General features: G+C 37.3%; 1 protein-coding gene across 1 annotated transcript in view; it reads right to left on the bottom strand.

The window, feature by feature from the left end:
- Positions 1-1,681: 1,681 nt before the first annotated feature.
- The window catches only part of EIF3H (eukaryotic translation initiation factor 3 subunit H), an 86,632-nt gene continuing 66,285 nt past the window's right edge, over positions 1,682-22,028 (bottom strand). Inside the window, exons 3-8 of the mRNA XM_054058968.1 lie at positions 18,718-18,885; positions 17,115-17,214; positions 15,597-15,746; positions 7,112-7,232; positions 4,405-4,537; positions 1,682-1,941 (exon numbers count right to left, since the gene is read on the bottom strand). Coding sequence (XP_053914943.1) covers positions 1,844-1,941; positions 4,405-4,537; positions 7,112-7,232; positions 15,597-15,746; positions 17,115-17,214; positions 18,718-18,885 — 770 coding nt within the window. The 3' untranslated portion in view covers positions 1,682-1,843. The remainder of the gene's footprint in view (positions 1,942-4,404; positions 4,538-7,111; positions 7,233-15,596; positions 15,747-17,114; positions 17,215-18,717; positions 18,886-22,028) is intronic.

Raw genomic sequence — 22,028 nt, 5'->3', positions numbered from 1 at the left:
CCTCATGTCCACAGCTGTTGATCCTCATTTATAGACCAACAGCTTTAATTGACTCCACCTCCCTTGCTCAGGGAGGCTTCCTCTAATTAATTCCACCATGACAGAAACCAAAGTGTGATTCCTATCGGGATAGTCAAATCATCTCCAAAGACTACTTACATCTCACTTACTTTTGTATCCCATTCCCGTCTGACTCGGATCCATGCCTTTAGAAGTCACAAATCTCTACTGAAGTCTTTCATATTTCTTCATGGACATTAACTTACATTTAGCACATTCGATCTGGCTATATAAAATTCACCGATCCCATTAAACTGCAGCACAGTAGAATATTACTGCCCCTTTTCTCACACTTACATCCTCAAAGAACTAATTCAAAACACACAGCTTATTTTTAACCTATTCCAAGTACTTATTTTGCTAACACCTCCTTTGCAGATCTTCTAGCATGTATGTATGTTACTGCTGCTTCCTTCTATACACAGTCACTGTAGAGTCAGTCTTCCATTCCCACTTACCGAGAAGATCGCTTTTCTCTCTCAAATGTCTCATCTTAGTCTAATTATCTGCTGCTACTTCTGTTCCCTGGTGGCTGTTTTGGTCCTTCAGAAAGACAGAAAATTAACATGGTTTGAATATTATTTGCCTAGGAAATAAAACTCAATCCATTGGCACTGTAGTGGGATACTTAACTGATCTTTGATTTCAGAGAAGTTCACTGTATGGAAGCTAATACAAGGGTGCCTGACGTTTCCAAGGCAAAATTGGCGATTTGCCAGATATGCAAGAGCTGAACAAAATTTGCATCCATTTTCACATCAATCCTGTAATCACCTTAGTTTACACTGGAAAAAAAAAAGTTCTTGGTCTAACTCCCAGTTTTCACAGACTTCTGAGTGTCCAAAACATTCACTTTAGAGGCTGAAATATTCCATGCTAGGTCCATATTTAGAGGATGTTATTTATTTTAAAACACCAAACCACACTCCTTCAGGCATTTTAGGCTCTCAGAACTCATCGCACAGTAACATGCAAGAAAACTCAAGGAAAAAGAAGAAATTAATGACAATAACATATGAGTCGCCACGTATTAAACCTATAAATTAACATTCTTGTTAAAAAGATAAATTTAGCCCAAGTGCAGGAATAAAGGCACATCCAGACAGCAAAGTTAATGCAGAGTAGGTATGGTGTCCATTTACTCCACACTAGCTACTCCAGGTCAGCTACTGCTACAGTTTCTGTCATGAAGACTTCAGCAGCATCCCTGGATTTCAGTCCAGTTGATAGTGGTAACAGAAAATGGGAACACAGCTTAGCATGACACTGTGGGCATCAGTCTCCACATAAGACTAATTTTATATACTCCAAATGTGAAGCCTACAAAATATGTGTGATATGGAAGGCCCTTCCCATCAGACCAACCAAGCAGATTAAGATGCTCTAAGTGACTAGGACATTATGGTTATAACTTCTCAAAACTGAGAAATTTTCATTTTCTTCTGTGAAGTCAGCTATACTGAACATTTACAATAATTTGTTTTTATTTCAGATTCCAAGTTAAATAAAATCTGTATTATTTGCTATGACCAAACATGAATAACTGCCAAACATTCAGAAAGTCTGAGTGACCACAGAAAATTCCAGTCCAATCTGGCCAACAAATAAGGAAATACTAAAATATCATTAAAATTTGCTTTTATTTTTCTTACAGGAGAATTCTACACAAATCAAGATGACTCTGTTTTACAGGACTTTTCCCAATATACTAAATTTTCAAGAGGATCATGAACAGTATAAAACTGTAAATAACTTTTTCCTGTGGAGAGCTACAGCAGTTTCTTCAATTGTTGTAATCTTGGAGAGCCTGAGCCATGAAAAGCTTGCCCAGGTTCTGTGCATTGAACTCCTTAATGTTCTGGCAGTAGGTATTAATTTGACCTGTCAATAAGAAAGAAGAGTAAACCCTTGTCAGTTTTGAAAAGCAGAAAGACATCCTAGAACAACATTTTTTAAAAGCCAAATGCGTATGAATCATTCATGCCTTATACAGAAAAGCAACCAGAACAGCTCAACTACTCTACACTTAGGAATTTTACATTTACAGTATTCCCAAATAGGTTTGGGAGGAAGAAGAAACTAAATTAGCATAATAGGTAAACTGGTATGCTCAAAACTCCTTAATATTACTACAGTTCTCTTACGTACAATTTCAGAAAAGACACATGACAATAAAAACAATTCTTGCTGCTGTATTGGAAGCTTAATCATATTAATTCTTCGGTTTAGTTTCTAAAAATACTACAAGACTGAATTTCAGTTCAGTTCTTATGCATCTGCTGTCCCTATTAAAATACTTGTAGCAAAAATTTTTCAGTAGCAGATTGAAAATTGCGGCACTCTTGTTTGATAACTTGCTAGCCTTTTTTTCCAACTAATATTTCACTTTATTAGCTATTTAAAAATCATCAGGGCATGAAGACTTGTCAGTGTTTTACAAATCAAATGTGACCATCAAAACATTTTTATACACGTACTGCTACAAGTTATTTCCCTTGTTAGCTAGGAACAGCAAAACATGAAGTCAGTTTAATCGAAATTAAGGCTGTTTAGAAGGCAAATAAACTCTCAATTTAATGCTCTAGTTAAAAAGTTTTTAAATGCCTCAGAGACAAAAGAGCTAAGTTTTATTCTTTATCTACAAACTACTTCATCTTAGTTGAAGTGGATGCTTTCAATTCTTCCCCTAACTATGGTAAAAAAACAAAGACTGCTTTGGCTGAAAACTATTTTTTCCTTTAAGTATAATAGCTTTCAATTCCTCCTCTTAGATGATTCATCCTAAGCTATCACTTTCATAAAACATATGTACACACGCATACACTTCCTTTGCAATTTTAAACTATGGTAAAGCTGAGTGTTTAAATAATGTAATGCTGCTAGGATTCATTAACTGGTAAAAACTATTAAAACAATAGGTTTTTTTAAAGACTCTGGAAGGAATAATAAATCAAGAACATTATTTCTTCTAAAAGCAGCACTTATTAGCAGTGTGAAACAGTATTAATATTAAAACAATAAACTCTTGGTCACTCCAGAAGTTAACAGTGGGAGTTCAAATTCACTGGGTTTTTTTTAATGTCTAAACACTCTTTTCTGTTAAATTACCTGAACTTTGGTTCAATTTTCTCAGTACAAAACAAGGTGATAGCTAACCAATCAAAAAAACTTGCTATAGTTGAACAATTTGCTTTCTCATGACACTTTCCAAATTCAGATCACTTAGCAGGCAGGGCATCTAGGTTTTCTGCTCTCTGTTGCCATTGTGAAGGTCCTAGATATTTTTCGCCTTCCAGGAGGCGCAGGACAGGCACTGACTTTTGTACCAAACTGTAGTTACATACTGCAGCATACCAGTAAACTAAAGAAACTCGGTCTGTGAGACCTAAACGTGTGCTTTGTTTACATTTTCATTCACCTTGAGGTGCAGGAAGATGGGGTCAGTTTCCCTGAAACTCTAGCTGTAGTAATCAAAGAATTTACACCATTTCTGTGCAAAATTAGAAGTAAAATCTCCTCTGTTCTAACAGCCAGCTCAACACCCAGGGATGATATTAGTAACTTCGGGCTGCAAACAACTACTCTGCTCTGAACCAGTAGGTCCTGCTCAAACAGCTTATTTCTGCCCCTTGTGTGGACATCCCCTTAACTTCTGGAGCTGAGGAAGGAACTGGGATGTAAGTGCAGGGAGCAGCTTATCAACTACAGTAATCACTACACCCGTTTGTGCAGAAAGCCTGCTCTGTAGGGCATTTCTCCACCTCTCCTTTAAAATCCCATTTCACCCTCTCAGAATGGCACCAGGAAGGGGCTCTGGTTGCTGTTCCTGCCTTTTTGCATCAACCTAAGAGGCACAGATGGTCAAGCACGACCTTGACCACAGCAAAATATGAAACAAAGGGAGAAAGTCTTCATCCATCAAGTTTAAAGTGTTATGCAGCCATCCTGGTTAAACACAGTGGCTTGTTTTCAAAAAATTATGTATGTTCATATCTGCAAGTGTAACATGTCTCTTACTTACCTAGATGCCTAAAAATTCTTCTGTATGTGGAAGCCTGCTTTCTAACAGAAGCACGAACTGCCTACTAGCAATAGGGGTGTTTTTCTTAGGTACATTTTTTTTGTTGTTGTTTTGAGGTTGGTTTTTTAATACTTCAGACACTGGGCCTGATTGAAACCACTGTGTTTGACCAAATGAATTTGGAATATTATCAATGCCAGAACATCACAGCACAATGGCAAAGGCAATGGCAAGTTAAGATTTTCTAAAGTAATGACTGCACTATTTCCCAAACTAACATTCAGATACGAAAAGATGAGGTGAAAACACTGCTAGAATCTTACCTGCAATAAGGAGCGACTCCATTCTTGGAGGTGGCTGGGGTGGTTTAAAAAGTTTATTGATATCCTCCTCAGGAAGAGGGGGTTCTCCTCGGCTTTGACGCTGTATATTCTCTTGCTGGCGTCTCTGCTGGTACTGAAAACAAAGCAACAGAAACAGAATGCAACAGACTTCCAAAGCACCAAAAGGTTTTCTTTTCAGATGCTCCTTACCTAACTCACAAATATGTTTTAAAAATTATACTTATTCAATGCAATTCAGTTTATTTCAAATAATGCAAATGCATTTCACAGTTTATTTCACTATGTAACAAGCATTTCAGTTCACTGGTAACAAGTACTTCCCAATCCCCTCAAGCTGGCATCTTAAATATTTAAGTGAGGCACTGGAAAATTACGTGGTACTGGGGTGGCGGGGTTAGCTTTTAATATTCTTTTTTCACAGAGATAAATAGTGTATCTGATGGAAAGAATACAGCATGGTAGATAAAGGCCACCATTTCCCATGCAAAAAAAGGACAATAAGGTTGGAATATGTAGGTATAAGAAGCCACTACCTCAAAGAGTTATACAAACTAGAAATACTCAATTTTATGCAAGTTAAAGTTCAAAACAATATTAATGTGAAAGGGGAAGAGAATGTGATTAAACAAGGTATTTTAAGCCAAAAATTATTAACTCTAAACTGAGAACAAAGTGGCAGCTGGAAAAAAAAGCATAAAGGTTCATTTCTCCATTCCAGATACTTAGATATTCTGCTACTTTGATGCTGTTTCTTTGTGGGTTACCAGAGGATTTACTAGAGTAGCTGTTTGTAGAAATTATTCTGCTAGGAAAAAATAGAAATCAGATTTGTTTTCAGTGCTTCCCTTTGCCGTGTAGATTACTCAAACTTTATAAAAACGAAGGCCATTTCTTCAGCTATCGGATAAACATTTGTTCTTGTAGAAGCACATATATTCAAAAACACGTATATGATATTTCGTACTATATGTCACACTCAGGAATCAGTTCTAAAGTTTGTCTATCAAAGCCTTCATTTTTCACACAAAAAAATCTTTAACAAAAACATGCCAAAGAGTACAGCATGTTTTCTTTCACTTAGTTAAATGTATCTGTGCATAACAGTCTGAAAACAGTTCATGTTTGGTGGTATACTCAAATGAAGTAATTTTTTTTCCAGTGGTAGTGACAAATACATGTTTTTGGAGAATGTTAAAAATAAAATCTTAAATGTCCATATTTGTATGTGAATTGCATCTAGCTTTTTCTTTCTTTGCAGTACCCCATTCACTTCTCAGCAGTCTGCCTATTATTTTCTATTGAAACGGCTTGCTCTTAATCACAATTGCTCCATTTTAAAAATGAAGTTAAGACCACTAACTATGCTGCAATGAGCCACTACTGAAACAGCTATAGTTAGTAAAGAAATGAAGTGAGACACCATGGAACCTACTTTGCTCTGTTTTGCAAAATAAATAGATCGCCTTGTTATTAACAAAAAACCTTTGAAGTAGATGCCAACTTTCTATTCAAACTAGGCAGCAAAGAAAAATAAATTTTCTGAAGATAACATGCGTGAAGCTTCTATGTCCTCAGGAATTACAATGCCAGGAAAGACCACTGATTGTGTCCTGCTTCCCTCAAGCACTCCCCGTTGAAGCTACACTTAAGTCAATTTTGATTTTAAAATAGTCAGTGATGAAGCATTTCACACGAACCACGGGTGCTCTTTTTAATAATTAGCTACTCTGTGTAGCAATACCTGCAATATTTTATCTTTAAAGTGGCCTGGCCCATTTTCAGTTGGCCGATATTGAGTCTTGTCATCTCTCTGTCTGCTAGATTAACGAGTTCAAATTTATTTTTCATGCAGGTACTTCTTGAGTAAGCAAGTCACTCGTTAACTTAATTTATCATGTGAAGTGAATTGTGTTCACCAAGATCTCCCTTCCAGGCTTTTAAATCATTCTCATAGTGCTTTTTTCCAATTTACCAGCATTCTTCTATAATTAGACACAGTATTGCTTTATCAAATGCAGCAACAGCATATATAGTAATACTGTCTCAAAATCAAAGAACAGTTGAGGCTGGAAGCGACCTCTGGAGGTCACCTTGTCCAACACCTCTACTCAAGCAGGACCACCTAGAACCAGTCTCCAAACTCAATATTCTCTAATCAGACTGTTTTGGATTTTAAAGAGGCCTTTCGGCATCAGGAATTAAAGGTCAGCATCACCTGATCAGTCTCACTGTCTACCAACAAAACATAACTAAAATGCCATTTCTGATCAGAGATGAGTCCACTGTCTTTTAAAGATGGACTGTTTATTTATTTCTAGATGCATGGCTATATGTGATAGTATCAAAACACTGTTTTGGAACAATTCACTTGTAGTTGCAGCTTTTTCATTTAATTTACTAAACCTCTTATCCCTGTGTCCACAGCATATTTATCAAAACAAAAAGGTTTATGATTAATCACTAACAAATATGTAAAATAGCAAAGAAAGACCAGCCTACACAATATGTCAACAGAAGTGAATCCATTTGATAATCCCTGACTTGCACATTTTATAAAACTATTTAATGGACAGTTATTGTAAGAATTTTATCTTGCATAGATCTAAATTCATCTGTCTTACATAACACCACCCAAATCGCATTTTGTAGGAAAAAACCTCTTATTCAAGCTTTCCATGTTACCAACCTGGTGTTTCTGCTGTTGCTGTTTGCTTACATTCCTCAGATAGGTATTGTATTTAACAATGTCTTGGCTCATCTCATCCACTCTATCCATCAGGAGCTGCAGACTCTTCCCCAGGTGATTACTGAAATACAAGAAACATCCATGGAAGACTGAATTTATTTTTTGAAAAAAGATTTCAAATTTAAAATTCCTTTCAAGTCACTTGACCAGCATTGCTGCACTAATGGCACAGTTTGCAATTTTTTAAGTTCCCAGTTATCTTCGTTCATATATTTACTTAATGATACTTTACATAACATGCCCAGGGAAGTTGTGGACGCCCCACCCCTGGAGGGGTTCAAGGCCAGGTTGGATGGGGCCTTGGGCAGCCTGATCTAGTGGGAGGTGTCCCTACCTATTGCAGGGGGTTTGGAACTAGATGATCTTTAAGGTCCCTTCCAACCCAAACTACTCTATGATTCTATGACATCTTCTCCTGTAGCATCTTCGCCATATTACAAATACCAAATTTAAGTATTTTGGTTTTTGCAAGGAACCTCATAGTCAGGAAAAGACAACGCACAAATTTACTGATGCAGGTCAAACTTTTAAAATAAAAAATCTGATGCTTTTGTGGCATGCAACCTTGAACAATGTTCCAGGAGATGTGTTCAAAGAGTTTGGTTTCAAGTTACTACTAGCTTTTTCACAAATATTTAACTATCCCTCTACGGTGATAACTAAATATTCTTCAGGACTCCATCTCATGAACTAGTCTATCAAACCACACCTGGAAGTTCAGCAGACATCGCTAGATCTTAGCTGTTGAGAGGGAGTGTTGCATCCAGTCCAGCCAGCTCGACATTCCATACCATAGGCAACATGGAAGCAGCTAGGCTGGGTGTGTCCAGTTCTAGTTATGCGATCCACTGCTTTGGCCAGACAAATGCAGTCTGTTAAACAAATTTTATTGTAGCCATTTTTAGCAATGGATTCAGTATTTTACAGGAATGTTCAACTTAAGGTACAGCTTCCAAGTCAAAGTTTTGGAAGTTTTTAGGTTGGTGCCCATGGATACAGTATTCATCCCAAATTGTGTTTACGGGGTAGTGCAGTGAAAGAAGGATACTTACTGCTCTCTGTTGATCTCTTTGATCAGAAGCTAGGTTGTTGGCTTCAATCTAAGCCTTACCCAGTCTTGGCTGAAGAACAACAACTCAAAAAGCTAAACTCCATCCCTCTCCTCCTCAAACGAAATTCACTACTATTCACGAGAGTTTCTTTCAAATAAAGTTTGGTGCACTTTTATTTCAGAATCATATCCTTTAGTCACTGTTTCTCCATGTTATCCGAGATTCTTTCTGCCTTTTACAATGCATTCCCACCACCCTACAGCCTGTGGACTGGGCGGAATAGACAGGCATGAAGTGGAAGGGGAACCACATACATAAGAGCATGCATACTGCTTTAAGCGCAAATTATTCCCCAAATCCACAGAACTCATAGCTGGAGACAGAAGCTGGTAACACAGTGAGGCACTAGAGGATACCTGCTGAGAACACAGCTAAAGAGACCCTTATCTTCAAGTACTAAGACAGCTATTTCACCAGCTGATCTGCCTGTTCACTGAACACAGTATCAGTTACTTCAGACCACAATTTATTCACAAGTCAGAGTTTTAAATCCCAGTTGCATACAGGGGCAGACAGTGAGGAGGACTTCAGCTACACAGCAGCAAGAAAGGCGCCACTATAATAATTATTTTTAAACTTCTTGGGCTTTTTTTTTGGTTGAATATTTCAAGCACATGATATTTAGAACTGTGGAATATTGCCATGGCTAGGGGTTTGCATAATTTCATATTTTTTATAGAGTTTACATTATACAGAGTTACTGTTAGACCTGGATATTATCAGAAATGCCTACATAGGTACATACAAATAGCCCTGTAGGGTATGTGGACATCAGAAATACGTAACTATTTTACAGATAGTGTCCAAGTGAAATATAGCTGGTTACAAAGAATGGTTTTATGTGAATCTCTTTGGGATCAGCTTAGTGCAGCAGAATACAGAAACAGGGAGTTATTGTTAGAAGCTGCAGTAACATAGTGTTTGCTCTCATTGCCAGGGAAACAAAAAGCTAAAACCAGATAACTTAAACAGATGTGAAGTGAGACATGAAGTGATAAGTATACTGCAAATACAGGACCAGCTTTTTCCTCAGTTTTCATATGGCTGATAGCCTTTTTTGCTCCATTTCTTAACACAGAAATACCAATAGGAAATAATTTGTAAACTGTATATATACAACATTTAAACAAGTTTTATTCTGCTGAAGTTTACTCTGGTGAGATTTAGAAAGTTAAATTGCATTGCTCCAGCCCATAAGACTTGTCATACGCTTACTTAGCCCAAAAGTGCTTAGGCACCTCCTTACTTTGGGCACTCCTACAGCAGATCTGAAAAAACCCACACTGCTAGGTACCTAAACGCCCCATGTGCTTCAATGTAAAAATATTAATTTATTTATATCAGCATTTTATTGTTGTTCTGAAAGCACTGATAATAAAGAAACATTTTTCAATGGATGCATTTCAGTCAGCCGATTCAGTGAAAGGGTCGATTACATTGAGTTCACGTTTAGAGTAGGGAGTAGCATAGACCAATAAGAACAGATCTATAAAACAAAACAGTTGGGGCTGAGAAACCAGTGGCTACACTACATGTGTTTCAGGGGGGCTTCTCATCACTAGTTCTGACCTGATCTAGTGATTTGCACGCCCATTTCTGGTATCCTCTTTAAGTCCTGTTTCAGATGAAACTAAGCTGAAAATAGGCCTGAGATCACCCAGTGGCAAAGATCTGAGCACACTCTTCAATTGAACTAAAAGACATCGATCCACCTGAAGACACCACCAGGAGACCACTACACCTCAGGTATCATCGAATCTTTGATGTAGAAAAAGATCAGCTGCAGAATTGCTGTCATACCAAGCATCAGAAAATCCACACATGGATACTTTGGGTTTTTTTTGAGAAATATAGATAAGAAAAAGGAAAAAAACAGAATGGAATTTCTCCTGCAGTTAGCACAGTCAAAAAACATGTTATGGATTCTTACACATTTAATGAATTAATAACCTAATATGAGAGCACTCTTTCACCAAAATTGTTATTAAGATTGCTCACCAGTAGCGAGTGACCTGTGGAACTTCCGGAAATGTATCACTTGAGACTAATTTGTGTAGCTTGGATGACATAATTGAAATGCCAAAAAAAGACAAACACATACAAACTGCTGAGGGAAACCGTCAAAGTCTGTTCAGAAGGGAAAAAAAACCCAAAACAACAGACTAGAAAGTATAGCCCACAAAGCAATTTCTCATGCTGTGCATTTTTGCCCTCACAGCCTTAGACCTGTAGGGGTATAACTCTTCACCCCAAATGTCAGAGATGAAATCAAGTTCTTGACACATGGATTACTTCTCAAATAATTCTGAGGGTGAGAAGTAGAAATGTACAAGCAGAATAGCCTATTCCGCAGATAACAGTCATCATCCTTTCTGTCTTGTTTCTCCTGCTGGTGTACCTTGCATCGGCAGCGTTATGGTTTAGTATCCACAACAACTATGCATTAACTAAACCCATGGATCACTCGCTACACAAGGGCATCTTGTTAAAATACAGATCTGGCCAAGAGACCCAAATGCAAGCCTTCCTCTTCGTGAGGGAATGCTCGTACCACCAGAGCCTCCCTTTGCAGATAAATATTTTAAGGAGAGCAAAGGTACAGTTTGCTGTTGCCAGTAAAGCCACTTTTAAGAGGCTCCAGCATGAGCATCTTCCTGCCTCTCCCCCCACCTATGCCCAAGGATTACAGCACTCTCAGCTGTATGGATTCAGCTGTTTGCGTGGGCACACTTCAAACTCTTCCAGTGAAATAGTCTAGTGTAAATGCAAAAACACCCTCTGTTGGGGTTTCTTTTTGGTCTTTTTTTTTTTTTTTTTTTCACAGAGGCTGAGGAAAGGCTGGAAGGGAAGAGTGGCAGCCTGGCTTTTTCCATCAGACTATCCCACAAAGCTATTTGTACAGCCATATTCTGAAACAGATGAGGGAATAAAAACCTTTGAGGGTGGGAGGGGTGTAGAGATGAAATGGGGGTAGTGGGGAGGAATGATGCAAGCAGCTGGGGCTGGAACCTCAAACTGGCTCTGCTTCTGTAGCATTCATAATGGGGAACTACACATGAAGCCCACATTTACTTCAGCATATTTAATCAGGACAGGACTCCAGACACACGCTCTCTAAAGGTCTGAAACCCAAAATGCAGTCTCAAGTCAGACGCCGAAGCTTTAAAGAGAGGCAGTAATTCACATCATTCTCAGCTTCTCGTACCCCGCTCATTAGTTATAACTGTCTCCACAGACAGCTTGTGGGCCTCAGCTTGTAGTTTTGGAGAAGATCGGCTACATAAGCTGGCCCAGGAGGAAGCAGAGGTGCCCAGCCCCCAAGATCTGAATCACTGTGCTGTATCCAATTTTGGGGTATAATTATGAAACTGGAGGTGTCCAAAAAAGATGGTCCCCTAAACTTGCCTCCATCACCAAAAAAAGATCCTCTCCCTTACTTCATTTCATTTTGCTTGCACCCTGGCTAAGGAAGATGAGAAAAGAGGAGCAGCAAAAGGAAACATAAGAAAATTCTGTATCTGCTGCTCCATTTTTCCACTTTACATCAGCACTCTTGCAGCCCCTCTCAGTCACTGTCCACCCTGTGCAGCATTTCTTCTCCTGGTGGGAACAGCTTTGGGTGGATTACAGAGGTACTGCTGGGCAAGGCACATCTTTTTGATTAAACATTTCTAAAGGAGTGTTCCCACCAATTCGCAGAACTTGTTTGTATATCAGCATTTCAGCCTGAGTTCAACCTGTGCTCTTTTTAAGAGGATTTTGTTTGAATGAGATCTGTAAGTTGGGAGTCTTGAGCCCCACTCCCTTTCCTACTCCAACTTTGATGTGTGCCTTTGGGCAACACATTTACCCTCTCTGTGTCAGCTTCCCCCATCTGCAAATTAGAGATTTTCATAATTATCTTAATAATCCGTTAAGCACATTGAGATTTCTGAATAAGCAGCACAACGTATAAAGGTTCATGCTGTTTTCAAAAGCCAAAGTAACCCTCCTTATGTCACTTTAGCAAAAATATTGCATCTGATGTTTAAAAAATATATCTGCCAAGTAGATGTTACTGCCATAAATGTTCAGCACATGTTTGCTTCTACTGACGCACACTATTAGAAAAATTACTTGAGACAAATTGAGATATTATAGAACAACCCTATTATGAAGCTAGACCACAAAAAAAGCTTTTTTAAATTTAAACTAGATCATCAATAGAATAGAGAAGAGATGGATGAGAATGGGAATGTTGGTTGTAATTATTTCTCTGAAGATCTGGAACATTATCTGACAGGATTTTAATTCTTGAGTCTCTATCAAAAGACTGGCAGTATTCCAGGGTCTTCAAGACATTTTGGTCCTTAAGGGTAGCATGAGGAAAACAGTTTGAGCCTTTACTTGCTATTACTTGCTAGCCTTGTGCTGTTCTGCCTTCAACTCTTTCCCTAGAATATTCCAGTCAATTGAGACTTAACAAGAAAAAGACAAATTTATACTCCAAAAAGTAAACTACTCTATACAATTATCACAAATGTACTTCAAAAGGCAAAAGATATTAAGGTGCAGGCAAAGTACCTCAGATAGGTACAGCTTCAAACTCAGACAAGGTGGGTGGCTGAACATGTGAGAATCTTGATGAAACAAACTCTCCAGCAGAGACAAAATATGGGTAAATAATTTCACTGCCAAAACCATTGCTTCAGAAGATTAAAAAAAGATTCAGAGATGCTCACAAAGGACAAAAAAAAAAAAACCCAACCCAACTCAAAACACTTCCCCCCAAAAAAGTAGACTTAAAGTTACTGCCAACTAATTCTACAATAGTAAAGTTAAGTAAGGAGGGTGCACCAAAATTAAAAGTTAATATCTGAGATGTTTTAGCCACAACTTTCAAAGACAAAAATAAGGAAATGAAAAATGAAAATACAACTCCAAAACAGTGGAGGTTTGAACTCCCCTACTTCAGGCAACATGCTCTTTGACAGAGAAATCTTAGTTGCTGAATTCAAGTAAAAACTAGTTAAAAACTTCAGCAGGCATTATAACTCACTCAACCTTAAATAAATGAAAATTAAAATGTTATAATTTGCCAGCTGAGCTATACCAGCATAAGATATCACTGAGTGTGACCTGCCTCGTAACTAAAAGCAGCTACCAAATATTAAAAAAAGACACACACAAAAACCTGCAAATAAACCCATTGGGTTAACTTCCAGAACTTTACTCTGATTCAAACAAAACTAAACACTCTAAGTTCCACAAATAGATCAGGTGAGCCAGAAGAATACTGCCAGGGAAATACCTCTGAAAACTGTTGAATCTGTTCAATTAATTTCCCATTGCTGGAAAATCCTAGACTTCAAACAGCTCAAGAAAACACTGCCAGTATATAGGATACTAACTTCTCAAAAAGCCAAAAAAACTCACATTTGATTGAAAAGGCACTTTTAAACACGTTTATCAAGAGCTCAGTTCCACCTGTGTCACCATCGAGAACAGCACTGTATTGCTCCATGAAAACATCCACTGAAAAGAAACTTTGATTCACTAAGACAAATGTTGTCCTTTTTTCCTGCTGCGAAGTATCCCTAAATGCAAATGATGGGATTCCCTTTTCCTTTGGGGCTCATGTTTTTCTTGTTCACTTCTCTTTATTTACATTTACTGATGTGAGGACCAACACAAAACCCATCTTCTACCAGGTTATTAACACCATAATTCCAGAAAGGAAATTAATTTGTAAAGTTCTTATCTTCTATCTTGAGTCAAGGCAATGGTACAAAACAGTTACTATGTAGGATGTAAAACTGATGAAAAACTTCACCTGTGTTTTGTGATCTGTTCAGAACAATTTTCATTTCCAGCATTGTATTGTGTGACTAGCAGCAGCCCGTGCTAGGAACCGGGGTGCTGGGTAATCCCAACCCTTTTTACAGGAGCAAATGCAAAGAAGCAACCGAGGACAACACTGTCAGGTCACATGGAAACCTGCCATATACTAAGCACAGCCCTCCTTTTCAAAGTAAAGTGGTAGATCTCATGAGGAATCACTGTTGCCTCCTATATCCAGTGCCCACTCTCTCCTCAGATGGTAAAAGCTTTATTTTTATCTTCGACTAAGGAAAGAGCCTGATAGAAAGCCTGCAATATCAGGTGGACTGAACATCTTGGCAAAAAATCTTCACTTTATTAATTCCAAGGTGCAAACTCTCAACATTACTGAACAAAATATTTCTTTCAACATTAGTAAATTCCCTGGCAGAGTTCAACCCTGTACTTGTTTTCTTTTTTTACCAATTTCTCTAAAATCTATCAGACCCCTCAATACATCCACATAAGCTTAAGAATAGAAAACAAGAGTGGAAAATTTCTGCTACCTCAAGCAACATATGGACCACTAGCAATATGGATCCATTAACCATTTGCCTTACATGATGAGACAGGAGGGAAAAAAGGGAAAAATTAGAGAGCCCACTAGTATTGGGCTAACTTGGTTGTCAGAGTCAAAGAGGATCAGAATCTTGGCAGACAATAACTTGATGTAAAAAGAAAGTGTTACACCCCCAAAAGTTGTAGTGAATACATGTCAGTTTCTATACGCAACAGACAGACAAAATGATGCAGTATCTGGTTATTTTCCTCAGTTCAATAATAATCCAACTAATTGTTCTGTGTTGTGTAAGATTCAAGCACAAGCAGGTTTCTGAACACACTGCTAGAGGTCATGCCTATTTTGTTATCATAAATATATTTTCATGGAAAAGTGCTACAAGAATAAAAAGTTATCCCTAGATAAAGTTATGAGAAGATCACTTTAGAAACTCTTCAATTTCTGACATTGTGAATATCAGCTGCCACAACAGTGAAAATTTTTGCCAGCTTCTCAGAGGCTTTTTAATTTTATTTTCAAACGCATCCTGCTACCAAAGTAGAACAAAGTAAATTTACTTTTTATTAAAATAATTTAAAGAGTTACTTAAGGAATATTTAACAAAATCAATTTTTATTTTCAGTTCTATCTGCTTGAATTTTCTGAATGCCAGTATTTTCTTGAATTAAAATATACTACTAAAAAGATTATGCAGTTCAAGCAGCATAGGTATATGCTGCTACAGACTGAATTTAGTCCTTGAATATAATGCTAGAGAATTTTACCATGCTGTTTTTCTTTCAGTGAAAGAACGTGAAGGTTAAAGTCTTAACCCCATTAAAAGTCAAGGCAAAGCTTCCACAGACTGTAATGAGACTGGGATTTCACCCAAGGTGTTAAACTGTGGTTTGGGAAAGCGTATAAAAATACATCCATTATTGTAACAAGTACTTACCTGCTAGCCAGACTGAGCAATTCATGTCTATCGGCTACTGCGGATTTCTTTTCCAGTTCCCACAACATCACATTGATCAGGTATGAATTCTTAATTACAATGGGCACTTCTTCAAACATGTTTTCGTAAGCAATATTTGCTTTTTTCAAGCTGTGAAAAAAGTTTAAAAATTATTTATTAATATAACCAGTAACTCTCTTGTTATTTTTGTTGAATAGTTGCTCCAACAACAATTTGCAGTTTTGGAAAAACTCATGATTTTCATAGTTCCACAATCAAGCAAGAGTCAAGTTTTGGTAAGAGAGCATTTGCATGGCAAAACCTCCCGTTTACAAAGATTAGGAAAAGTTGCTGTAGGAAAAACTCTCAGAAGTCGAGCAGCTGCTTTTCTTGCTAATACATTACTTACATGAAAAAGCCTCCAGCAAAAGACTGTACTGACAGGATTAACTCTGCCCCTTCCAAAATATTATACTGATTTCCCTGCCATAAGGGTTTCTTAAATAGAAGTGAACAGTTAGTTGTCACATGACACTGGAATACCTTTAAAATAATAACTACCACAATGAAAAACAATTTCCTCAATGGCTGAATAATTAAAATTTTTACTGACCAAAAAATTGACAGAACACTGAATGTGTTGAAATAATTAAATTCCATGGTGAATATTAAAATACAAATTTTCAGTGTATATTTTCTTTACAATATACACATAAAAACTATCGTTATTGTTTTATAATACAGTAGATAGCAGTAGCTTTGAGAATATGTGGAAATAAAGACATGATCTATATATTTCTAAGGAAATATATCTTTAACTTCTTTGAATGCATATTGGATTTTGGAATAAAAACTTCCGCTTCTCGCCTTTCCCTCCTCCTCCCCCCCCTTTTTTTTTTGACTAAGCACAGATTTGTTTGTTCATCATGGAAATATGTTTAGACACCAAGCAATGAAATTACTCCGTTTTCCCTCAATGAAGGAAGTTTAACAAGTGTTTGTGCTTTTGCCATTGAACACCAAGCTGTCTGAGGAACAAGATGACAGCTAAGGCCTACATCAATTACAAGCAGTTAATCTTTTGAAAGAGTAATTATCCATATTACTCCAGAAGACTGTGCCCACACGGGGGAGTTAATTTGGAATAAATACATCAAAACAGCTATTCCAGAATACCTGTACAATTTTCCTTCTGGAAAAAAAGAGCTTAAAGACACACCAGCTATTTCCCCTTCTCCCTTTCTTTTTTTATATTTTTGACCCTGTTCCCAGACACAGCTATCTTCACCATCACTCTTGCAGCCAGCCTGCCAACCACCTCCAAAACCTGTTCACGTTTCACCACTTCAGCCTTTATTTAGATGCCCAAAGACAAACAGCCCACTGTATCAGTGCGTGTTTATCGCTATATACCTAGTTTCCCTAGTACATGCTGTTACATGAGATTCTAAAGTGCGTGTACCCTTTTGCCTCTCAAACAATCCAGCAAAATCTATGAGAAAACATTAAGTTACTTACGCTTCTGGAGAGAAGTCTTTTTCTTTGCAAACTTCCATCAGCTTGGGAGTCAACCTATATGCCTTTAGTGACAACGACCCTTGGGCAGTCTTAATGGGATCTATAATTAAAAATAGAGGATGTGTAGTAGTAGTAGTAGTAGTATTAACCCCACATTGCCTGGGTTTCTTTTTTAATATCTGAACAACATAAACAGGAAGAAAATAGCTAAGTAGTGCTACTAAAAAAATTGAGACAACCAACACAGAAAAGACACTGCAGCGGAACTATACCTATTGAACTGAAATGTAAAATACATCCAACTATACACAGTGAAGCTAATTAATAAACTTAACTTGGAGAACATGAGGGGATCTAGAGCCATTCTATTCACAACATTATTTCCCTACTGAAGGTCTAATACTCATTTTCTTTTCTTTCATAGGAACTATCTATTGAACATATGTAAGAGCTACCTCATTTAAATAAAGATTTTTCCCTCTAGTCATTATGCAGTAAATTAAACTATTCATTAATCTACATTTTCTCCAAAAAAACTGTAGCAATAAGCTAATTCAGAATAAGTTGCTTTGCTGCTTCATGCATAACAATGTAACTGGTATATAAAAAGATCAGTTTTGCCTTGACACACTCTACTGAATTTAGAGGGAAATATTCTAAACAAACTGTTACATTCCTAGCACAAAGAAGCTTAACACTTGCAGCATGATAACGGCTGAGGCATGCCAACATGAGAATAAAAGTTGTGTTAACATTCATGTTGTCTGAAACTTAACACAGTAAAACTTTTAGCAATCGGTGATAAAATGAAAACCAAAATAGACTGAAACAAGTGGAAAATTCATCAAGGTCTGATGATGCAATGTTTCCAGCCAATATAAGTATACTTTAACAACTTGTTCTTTACTGTAATCCAATTGTTAACATACTGAAACAATTTTGGGGCAGCTCATAAGATTGATCGTATTCATTAGTATTTTTTCTGACAGATACTCAGGACGTTACATTTACTTCTCAGCTGGAAACTATATGCAAGTCTGCCAGATATGGCAAACTGTGAGTGTTTGGGGAGGGGGAGGCTATAAAGCTGTTAAATTGCCTACGGTTCTGATACAGCACAGAACATCTGGTCTGGAGAGCTTGAGGAAACACCATTAAATAGGCAGAAAAGAAAAAAATCTTTGTGCTAAGAAACAGTCCAGGTTTTGTATGCTTCTGTCAGAGGTATAAAAAAACTTGGCAATTTGTGCGATGATTGGTCAGTCACGTACAGAGCCAGACACGCTAGCAAGTGGGGTTTGTTAGACATCTGGTCGAGTTCCACCAGCCCCTTCAACAAGGGAGGGGAGATGAAGGAATAAAAATGAAGCAGCTACTCCAGCATTCCAAAACGTACACATCAGGGCTCTGATAGCAAGAAAAATAAACAGAAAGAAGGAAACCCTGTCTAGACTTAGCTGCTGCTGAGGCTGCCGTAGACACAGGGTTGGTATTTACTCGAAAAGGCCTGCCAGGCTACTCTTACAGGCAAAAGGCAGAATACAAAAATAGTAGTAATAATATTAAGAGGGGAAAAGAATAATAAAGGAAACCTCATACTAACCGTAAATGAGAACTACAGACTCCTCAATTGCGTGCTGGTAACTGAACTGGGAGTCCAGGAGGGCACGAGTGACAAAAGAGCCATAGTATGTGGACTGGTACCAGCCAACGTGAAGATGATCAATGTTTACGTGGCGAAGGCTTCGCATCATTTCCATCTGGTACTGAACTAGATTAAATAAAAACTATGTTTAAAAAGTAAATTTACACAATCTGTACTATTGAGAGAGAGAGAGAGAGAGAGTGCAGCTGATATTAAATGAGTAACTTGTATTTTATTTTATTTTCATTTTTGCAGCTGTGTAGAAGTTTGTTTATTCACTGCTGAACTATCCTTCATTGAAATCCAGAGCTTCCTCGGAGAATGAGAGTAAGACTAGCCTGAATAAGCAGACTTTTTTCAGCTGCACTTAATTGCTAAAGTGATCAACAAACTGTTACACGTCATTTACAGGGTGCACTACCTTGCTCATTCATAAAAAAAAAAAAGATTCCCATACTGGGTTTCATTAAGCAGTAACATTTCACCATTTGCTAACAAAGAAATACTGTGATATAAGTTGTAATACTGTCAGGAATTAGATAACTTTTGGAATCAAAAGGAGAACTGTTTAATCAGTATATGAAATAGAAGATAAACTACTATGTCTTTTTTACAATGTAAAACTATATTTTCAGTATTAGTTCAGGGGACCAGCTGAGGCTATTAAATAATTTGGATTTCATTTATCTTCAATTTTTCAACAAAGTTTCTTTTTGGATACATAGAAATGCGTAAGTATGCATTGTATGTGTATACTATATATAATACACACAGATATTTTAATACAGTAGGTTACCTTAGACAGTAGAGAACATTTTTTTGTCAGGCTTATTACGCCAACAGCTGTAATTTTCATCGTACCAACTCATAAATTCTGTTTCTACTAAATGCTTCGTTCAAACAGATTGCCTTGATGGAACATAATTCTATTTAGGAATGTTTAACATAATCCCATCGAGCAGATCAACACACCTTTTCACTTATCAGACCTTTTAATCAGACAGACACTATGCCCATTGGTTAAATTTAAGGTAATAGATTCCAGAGTGATTATCAGATGAATGAATTCTCACAGCCAACTGATAGAAAATCAAATGCAACAATACTACATGATTCTTAAGTTTTATTCGCAGCTGCAAAATCTGCAAAGTAAATAATTTTTATTAATTACTCCTTGTAATAATTTTTGTTAATAGTTTTCAAAGCTTCTCCTTGCATAGATGAAAATATAATGATGAAAATATAATTAGTGAACAGAATGTGTTGCATTCAATACCCTTGCAAATGAAAAAAAAATCCAACCATATTCTTTTAAGATACAAAGAAACATTTTTTGAGTTTGGATAAATATTTTTCCAACTTATCACCCTCACAGCCAAAACTACATTCTGCAGGCTGCTGGCCCTTTGCATCAAATTGCCATATCTTACCAACTGTATTTTTAAAGTAATCTACGTACACTTAAGTAAGCCCTTCCAGACGTTCTCCATCAGCATGTGTTGGTGCTTGCACTCCATTTCAGAATATCTGAATATAAATTACTTGCCATATGTGCTTCAGCTAGAACATCATGTTAATAAAGCACCTCCAAACTAACACAGCAAAACCAGCCAGGCTAGAGCCTGAAATGCCACAATACACTGCAAGCAAGGAAAAGGCCCGCACCATTTGTCTGTCTAAACCAAGGCAAATCTAAAGAAGCCACTACATGCTCCAGGAGAGACAACTGAGTAGAACTGATCAAACAACTATTTCAAAGTCAGTCTGAAAGTCCTTTCCCCTGCCAGATCAAAATAAATTTGAATCCCATTCTCACTGCACAACTTCCAGAAATACTGGCCAGTTGCAAGAATACTCCTGACGCAGCAGCCCCGACAATTTATCAGGTAGCATCTCAACAAAAACAAAGCCACAAAGAACACAGACCTCCCTTGGAAAAAACTAAAGGACTCCTGTTGTGACCAAGATTTTCAACTGAAAAAGCTTATGATCCATTTATTAAATGTAGCTAGAATGAACTTTTTTGGTTAAAACAAGCTTTTCGAAGATCTACCTGTGTGGAAAGCAAGTAAGACTTGCTTTTCACAGGACGTGCTATAACATACTAACATGTTAAATTACACAGATCCTTTCTAGTCAAATGAAGTCATGAAAAGGAAAAACTAGAAAAGGATTTTCAAAAGCAGCTGAAAGAGAAAACTTATTTTGAGAATCAAGTTAAACGTGGACATCTAGAGAGCTGAGCTAGACTGCTCCTTGCAGTGGCAATTCTCACTGCCAAAACAGAAGAGGTCATGCAATGGGAAAAAGATAACTGTATATGATTCCTATAGAATCAAGCAGTTGACCCATCCAGATAATTAAGAGATATAATGTTAAAGAAAGGGAATATCCTAAGAAAACACCCAGATCTTTTTACAAACCTGAAAAAAGGTATATAATGCTCTTAAAAGCAATTACCTGGGAGGTAAGTGGTAACCAGGTTCCAGGACAACTACTTTTCTTAAACACGGTTTAAGCAGTAATATGTAACTGAACATCAGTGTAAGTGATTCCATCTAGAAGCAAAAGGACTCACTGAAAGCCATCCAGATTTCAAGTTAGCAGTTCCTCTTCTCATGACTGTTAGCAGTTAGATGATAATGAAGGCAATAGCAGAAAAATCTCAAAGAACCAATAAAGCATCAATAGCTAACATCTCTGCCTTGGGAAAACAACTGCAGAAATTAAAACATGATGCAGTCCCCCACCAGGGACAAATGGAAACTCTTCTAACGAAACATATATATTTCATAACATGTATTAGCAGCTAGATAGCCCCAACAAGCTGCCAACTTGCACAAATGGATAACAGCCCCCCAAGTTGCTTTTGTCAATATTTTTAAGCAAATTATTTGTCCAGGAATGTCCTCATGACAAGGAAAGCCAACACACTTGCACTTCTCAGCATGCTTCTTACACTGGGAATGCACAGCCTCTGTCTCCTGAGCACCTGAGCACCTCTCTGAGGTGGATTATTGAAAAAAATCCTCTTTCCTCTAAAAGTGCACTTTTTTAATTAGATTGCAAACAAATGGGGGCAGCATTAGCACAGTTAGAAAGTGTTACCATAATTTGTCTAAAGCAGAAAAAGCGCAGAACTATGCAGCATGGTTGATTGAGTATGAGTGACTTGTGTGAATTCATACTAACAAAATTCCTTGACTGGATACAATAAACCTATTACTGCAGTCCAATGGGTACCTTCCCCTCCTGAATTCAACTAAAAA

Source organism: Cuculus canorus, chromosome 2, assembly GCF_017976375.1.
Source record: "Cuculus canorus isolate bCucCan1 chromosome 2, bCucCan1.pri, whole genome shotgun sequence".
Classification (NCBI taxonomy): Eukaryota; Metazoa; Chordata; class Aves; order Cuculiformes; family Cuculidae; genus Cuculus; species Cuculus canorus.
The sequence above is the reverse complement of the archived record's forward strand: the minus strand, read 5'-3'. Positions and strand labels throughout refer to the sequence as shown.